The sequence below is a fragment of the Colobus angolensis genome, unplaced genomic scaffold (genome assembly GCF_000951035.1).
Source record: "Colobus angolensis palliatus isolate OR3802 unplaced genomic scaffold, Cang.pa_1.0 Scaffold110, whole genome shotgun sequence".
NCBI lineage: Eukaryota > Metazoa > Chordata > Mammalia > Primates > Cercopithecidae > Colobus > Colobus angolensis.
The window spans coordinates 1,618,163-1,625,241 of record NW_012112031.1 but is presented as its reverse complement, the minus strand read 5'-3'; the positions used below and the strand labels follow the sequence as shown (position 1 = coordinate 1,625,241).

The 7,079-nt window shown below is 49.0% G+C and overlaps 1 protein-coding gene across 1 annotated transcript in view; it reads left to right on the top strand.

The window, feature by feature from the left end:
• The first annotated feature begins 1,660 nt into the window (after window positions 1–1,660).
• Window positions 1,661–7,079, top strand: part of PRPF8 (pre-mRNA processing factor 8) — a 37,519-nt gene continuing 32,100 nt past the window's right edge. The window contains exons 1-9 of the mRNA XM_011955962.1: window positions 1,661–1,757; window positions 1,957–2,067; window positions 2,818–2,986; window positions 3,941–4,105; window positions 4,200–4,418; window positions 4,532–4,744; window positions 5,470–5,595; window positions 5,692–5,797; window positions 6,737–6,927. Of these exons, the coding sequence (XP_011811352.1) occupies window positions 1,968–2,067; window positions 2,818–2,986; window positions 3,941–4,105; window positions 4,200–4,418; window positions 4,532–4,744; window positions 5,470–5,595; window positions 5,692–5,797; window positions 6,737–6,927 (1,289 nt within the window). The 5' untranslated portion in view covers window positions 1,661–1,757; window positions 1,957–1,967. The remainder of the gene's footprint in view (window positions 1,758–1,956; window positions 2,068–2,817; window positions 2,987–3,940; window positions 4,106–4,199; window positions 4,419–4,531; window positions 4,745–5,469; window positions 5,596–5,691; window positions 5,798–6,736; window positions 6,928–7,079) is intronic.

Below are 7,079 nucleotides of genomic sequence, written 5' to 3'. Positions count from 1 at the left end.
CAAAAACAGAATATGTTCCACAGTACCAAGCTAAGTGATGTTCATGTCTACAGAGGAAAGCTGAAATGAACCTCTGCCCTCCACAATTACTGCATTCCTGAAGAGTGCAGAAATCAATACCTGATAAATAGAAGTCTGCCTTTCAAACGGAAACACCCTGACTTATAAATATCACTCCAGAGGCAATGTATCTGACTTGATGGATGTTTAGTGGTCAGCCGACTCCTACCTTTCTACCTTGAAATTTCTCCATTCTGTGGCCTGTCTATAAAGAAAGAGGCAAAATATTGTATAGGAAAGCGCCCTGAACCAAACCAAAGACCTCGATTCTGATTCTGGCTGTGCTACAGACTAGCTGAGTATGTATGCCTGGATAAGTCACTTAGCCAGCCCTTGCCCAAACTCCCCGTTGCATTAAAAATAGTTTTTAGGCCGGGCATGGTGGCTCACGCCTGTAATCCTGGCACTTTGGGAGGGCCCAGGCAGAAGGATTTCGTGAGGTCAGGAGTTTGAGACCAGCCTGGCCAACATAGTGAAACACCGTCTCTACTGAAAATACAAAAATTAGCTGGCAGTAGTGGCACTTGCCTGTAATCCAGCTACTCTGGAGGCTGAGGCAGGGGAATCGCTTGAGCCTGGGAAGTGGAGGTTGTGGTGAACTGAGATCGCGCCATTGCACTCCGGTCTGGGCAACAGAGTGAGACCCTGTCTCAAAAAAAAAAAACAAAAGGAATTGTTTTTAAATTTTTACCGTTCTGAAAGCACATTGACATCCTTTGCATTTTTTTCTAATTATTTCACTTTGATTTGTAAATTCTCAACTAGATTGAGGGGCTGTAGGGGTTACAATTCCTCTGCATCCTCCACAATAAACTTGGTGGGAATTTCAGACTTTTTTTTTTTTTTTTTTTCCGAGACAAGAGTCTTGCTCTGTAACCCAGGCTGAAGTGCAGTGGCATGATCTCGGCTCACGGCAACCTCTGCCTCCTGGGTTCAAGCGATTCTCCTGCCTCAGCCTCCCGAGTAGCTGAGACTACAGGTGTGTGCCACCACGCCCGGCTAATTTTTGTATTTTTAGTAGAGACGGGGTTTCACCATGTTGGCCAGGCTGGCCTTGGACTCCTGGCCTTAAGCGATCCGCCCGCCTCGGCCTCCCAAAGGGCTGCGATTCCAGGCGTTTGCTACCGCCCCCCGCCAAGGTCTTGATTCTTGTCTGCCTTTCTGCTCCGCTGTGAACTCTACTGGTTGCTTTTTTCCTGCTTTATCCCTCGTCCTCGGTAGATAGTGGGCACTCAATAAAGGATGGTTAAATGAATGAATGCACGAACAAATGACCGTCCTGGAGCTAGTACTGCATTGCACGTATACATTGATGACAACAGACATCGTACAATGCGCAATCTTGGCAAATTTATTAAAAGCCTCCAGACTTCGGTATCTCGCAGGGCGACGCCGGGAGCCTATCACACGCTGAGGTCTGTCGCGGACCCCAGAAACAGCCTCGCAAACGTGGGAGGTGGGGCTTCCCCGACCACACCCTCTTGTATTCAAAGCCTTTCCGCCTGTGGGCCCGCCTCCTCGGCGCAGTGTGCTATTCTAATTGGCCATCTTACCAATCCATCTGAGCACCTCGGCGCCGATTGGATCAACTGCTGAACTCGGGTTGCGCACTTTCCGGCGCTGGGAACGCGGAGCGGACGCAGACTGGCCGCCATTGCGCTGCGGAGAAAGCGGCCTCCTGTGTGAGGGGCTGTGGGGTGCGTGGCAGGCGTTTAAGGCCGGGCTGCGGGAGGCGTGGTCGGGTCGGGCTGAGTGACTGAAGGGGTTAGGCCGGGCGGGGCTGGATGCACTCAGTGTGGCGGGATTGCAGGCCGAGGTCCCCGGACGCCTTTCTGCTGCGCTTCTTGTGGGCCCGGGCCTGTGGTTAGTGAATTTTTCTGTCCCGCCGCTGTCCAGATTCTCCGAGTATGGCCGGAGTATTTCCTTACCGAGGGCCGGGTAACCCGGTGCCCGGCCCTCTAGCCCCGCTACCGGACTACATGTCGGAGGAGAAGCTGCAGGAGAAAGGTGAGTCGAGTGTGGAGCGGCGCGCGGGCCGGAGGCGGGGCGGGTGTCCGCGCGCGCAGGTGGCTGGGGACCCTCCCCGTTTGGGCCGCTCCTGAGGTGACAATTCCCTTGTTAGCCCCATTTAACTTTTTATCAAGTCATTTTAAGCGCGTGTTATCTGCAAGCGCTGATCCAGTAGTGATGGGGACAAAATTCCTCTCCTTACGGGGTTTAAATTACAGCGGGCGAGATAGATGGTAACAAAACCTTGAGGATCTGCAATAAAAACGTCAGGCCGGGCGCAGTGGTTCACGCCTGTGATCCCAGCACTTTGGAAGATCCAGGCGGGTGGATCACCTGAGGTCGGGAGTTCGAGACCAGCCTGGCCAACATGGTGAAACCCCGTCTCTACTAAAAATACAAAAATTAGTCGTGTGTGGTGGCACCTGTCTATAATCCCAGCTACTGGGGAGGTTGAGGCGGGAGAATGGCTTGAACCCGGGAGGCAGAGGTTGCAGTGAGCTGAGATCGCACCATTACACTCCAACCTGGGTGACAGAGCGAAACAACGTCTCAAAAAAAAAAAAGTCAGTGATAAATGTGATGAAGGGAAAAATAGAGTAAAATGGTAAGGGAATTGGCAAGGAGTGCTTCTTCCTGCTGGACGCCTGCTCCTCTGTCACACTCACTGAGAGGAGCTTACCCTAGGGCAAGAGGTGAAGAGGATTAGGCTGAGGGTGTGCAGTCTTTTAAACTGAGGTGCCTTTGTAGCTCGAAAATGGCAGCAATTGCAGGCGAAGCGCTATGCAGAAAAGCGGAAGTTTGGGTTTGTGGATGCCCAGAAGGAAGACATGCCCCCGGAGCATGTCAGGAAGATCATTCGAGACCATGGAGACATGACCAACAGAAAGTTCCGCCATGACAAAAGGGTTTACTTGGGGTAAGGAGCATCCTGAAATAATTTAATTTGGAATTTGGCCCTTTTCCCTTTTCCCTGTCCCACAGTCTTGGATAGATGCTCTGTCATTTTGGAACAGGACGCTGCTTTGACAGCTCATCTCGGTGGATATAAGAGAAAGGGGAAAACCAGTAGGAGTCTCTGATAATTTCTACATCTTCCACTTTTGCATTCTGTTTCTCTTCTGTTCCTGATCTGGGACTGGGACTTTAATTTGTCCTGTTGATGCTATTATAAGATGTCCCTGTCGCCGAGCTGGTTGAAGCCCAGAGTGGGATTCTGTGCATAGTGGCAGCCTGTCACTCCTCAGGGACCCGAATTCTGTGTTTAGGGTATTTAATTTCAGAGGTATCCCTACTGCTGTTTTTCTGTGGCTGTAAACTGGGTAGGTACAGGTACAGATGTCTTAGCAGATTCCTGTTCTATTTGGACACAAAAATATGTTTGCCGTGTAATGAGCTGGAAGTTTTGTTTATTTCAAAAAATAGTTTGAGAACTGTGCTGGCTGCTAGGGGGATAGTAGCGAGCAGAGGGTAACAATCTCCGCCTTTCTACAGTGTGCAGTCTAGTGGCATGACAGACATGAGACAACTGGTGATAGTGAAGTATGGTGAATACTTTATTACGATTTATGAGAAGATACTGAGGGAATAGGATGTGAGACAGCCACAAAGGTGTCTCCAGAGGGATAGCTGTTGATTTAGAGGAGCTGACACCAGCATTGTGGGACTATGACATTTAAGAAGAGTGGTGCAGGGTGAAGTTGGAGAGGGAGAGGCAGCGTTTCTGGTTAGGAAGGGCCTATGGGCTAAGTCTGGGAGTTTGGATTGTAAGGTAGGATTTATTGTGGAACATGAACATGTGGCTTCTCTGCATGGGACAGGTAGCAGAACACCTCGTCATTTCTAATAGCCTTCTCTTTTTCTAATGTGCCAGTGCCCTAAAGTACATGCCCCACGCAGTCCTCAAACTCCTGGAGAACATGCCTATGCCTTGGGAGCAGATTCGGGATGTGCCTGTGCTGTACCACATCACTGGAGCCATTTCCTTTGTCAATGAGATTCCCTGGGTGATTGAACCAGTCTACATCTCCCAGTGGGGGTGAGAAAGGCTGAAATATGGTGGGCGGTGGTGGTGGGGTGGTGGTTGGGGGGCAGTGGGTAGAAATGGTTGTGTGATGTTCTTGCCCTTCCAGGTCAATGTGGATTATGATGCGCCGAGAAAAAAGAGATAGGAGGCATTTCAAGAGGATGCGTTTTCCCCCTTTTGATGATGAGGAGCCGCCCTTGGACTATGCTGACAACATCCTAGATGTTGAGCCGCTGGAGGCCATTCAGCTAGAGCTGGATCCTGAGGAGGACGCCCCTGTGTTGGACTGGTTCTATGACCACCAGCCATTGAGGGACAGCAGGAAGTGAGTGATGGATGGAGGTGTTCCGGAAACCCAGAGGGAGGCCTGGGAGATCAGTAGGTGGTATGCTTTGTCCAGCTGCTTACTTGAGGTGGGCCTTTCATTTTTTACCCTAGGTATGTAAATGGCTCTACTTACCAGCGCTGGCAGTTCACACTACCTATGATGTCGACTCTCTACCGCCTGGCTAATCAGCTCCTGACAGACTTGGTGGATGACAACTACTTCTACCTGTTTGATTTGAAGGCCTTCTTTACATCCAAGGCACTCAATATGGCCATTCCTGGAGGCCCCAAATTTGAACCTCTTGTTCGAGACATCAACCTACAGTGAGTTGGAGAGATTAGGGATTTTAGACATTTTGAGTTGGATAAAATGTAATCTTGATCCTTAAAGTCCTGATATAACTTCCAAATTAGTCTGCGCCAGGTGCAGTGGCTCACGCTGTAATCCCAGCACATTGGGAAGCTGAGGCAGGAGGATTGCTTAAGCCCAGAAGTTTGAGCCCAGCCTGGGCAACATGGCAGAACCCTATCTTTACCAAAATTTTGCTGGGTGTTGTGGCACTCGCAGCTTCCTGTAGTCTCAGTTACTTGGGAGGCTGAGCTGTGGAAGGATTGTTTGAGCCCAGGAGGTCGCAGCTGCAGTGAACCATGATCATGCCATTGCATTCCAGCTTGGGTGATAGAGTGAGACCATGTCGGGCCGGGCGCGGTGGCTCAAGCCTGTAATCCCAGCACTTCGGGAGGCCAAGACGGGCGGATCACGAGGTCAGGAGTTCAAGACTATCCTGGCTAACACGGTGAAACCCCGTCTCTACTAAAAAATACAAAAAAATCTAGCCGGGTGAGGTGGCGGGCGCCTGTAGTCCCAGCTACTCGGGAGACTGAGGCAGGAGAATGGCGTAAACCCGGGAGGCGGAGCTTGCAGTGAGCTGAGATCCGGCCACTGCATTCCAGCCTGGGCGACAGAGCAAGACTCTGTCTCAAAAAAAAAAAAAAGAAAGACCATGTCTCAAAAAAAAAGTCTGCTTATTCTTGATACTGTATCCTAGGGATGAGGACTGGAATGAATTCAATGATATTAACAAGATTATCATCCGGCAGCCTATCCGCACTGAATACAAGATTGCTTTTCCTTATTTGTACAACAATCTTCCACACCATGTCCACCTCACCTGGTAAGAGACCTGGAACACAACAGTTGTAAGGAGAAGGCTCGTGTTTAGGTTGGGCCAGGGCAGGAAAACTTTGGCTGACTCTTCCTTTCGTTTTAGGTACCATACTCCCAACGTTGTATTCATCAAAACTGAGGATCCTGATTTGCCAGCTTTCTACTTTGACCCTTTGATCAACCCAATCTCCCACAGGCACTCGGTCAAGGTGAGGAAGGAAAGGGACACTTTCCCTCAGCAATTCTAGGAGAAGTGCCTGAGGTTGGCTGAAATGTTACTGAACACTCAAGTGGAGGGAGACGTGTTTTCCGTCTTGCTAAGTATTCCCCTTGAGCTATAAGCGAATTTGAGAATTTAGCATTGGCCTTAAAACATGTCATTGGTATAATCCTGGTTTCTGTGATTATCCTTCTGGATTTTATGGTTCTCCTGTTGGATGCTCTAGATAATCTGTCCTGGTCTGTCTCTATTATATTTGTTTGTTTTAGTCTTTATATTGAGATGTAGTTAACATACCATACAAGTTACCCATTTAAAGTGTGTAATTTGGTGGTTTTTAGCTTATTCTCAGAGTTGTCCCAACTGTCATGACATGCAATTTGAGAATGTTTTCATTACTTGAGAAAGAAACCCTTAGAAGTTACTCTCCATTTCTCCCCAACTTTCTTACGCAACCACTAATCTACTTTTTGTCTGTAGATTTGCATATTCTACACATTTCATATGATAGAATGAAACAGAATCATACACGACGTAGTTTTCAGTGACTGGCTTCTTAAGCTCACCATAATGTTTTCAATGTTTATTTGTGTTCCGTTGTGTCCAAGCCCAGTGTTTGGAGCTTGGGTGGGAGGTGATTGCAGCGTTGACTGCTGTGCTGTTGGGGCTCCATTGGGAGGCTTTCTGTTGGTGAGCCAGTTGAGGTGTGACAAGTGACACCTGCTTTCCTGGTGGCCCTGTCTTGTTCTTTGCTCCCTTGGTTTCCTTTGCGCTGGCACTTCAGGGCTGCTTCTGTCAGACAGCCCAGTTTCCATGGCAGATACAGGCTTTGTGCTTGGCCCCAGATAATTTCCCTCTTAAGTCTGTGCCTCTTAAGTCTGTGCCTAGTTCAGCAGGAACTAAACCCTTAGAGGGATTCCTTTTTCAGAGCCAGGAACCATTGCCAGATGATGATGAGGAATTTGAGCTCCCGGAGTTTGTGGAGCCCTTTCTGAAGGACACACCCCTCTATACAGACAATACAGCCAATGGCATTGCCCTGCTCTGGGCCCCACGGCCCTTCAACCTACGCTCCGGTCGCACCCGTCGGGCCCTGGACATACCGCTTGTCAAGAACTGGTAAGATTTCTCCCTGGGGCAGGGGGAACAATAGTGGATATATATGAGAAAAGACTCCAACTAGGTGGGCGTGTAGCCTTGCTTAAAAATTCTTTTTTTCATAAAAGTGGGAGACAACTCAAGGCTTGCATTCTTTTTTTTTTTTTTTTTTT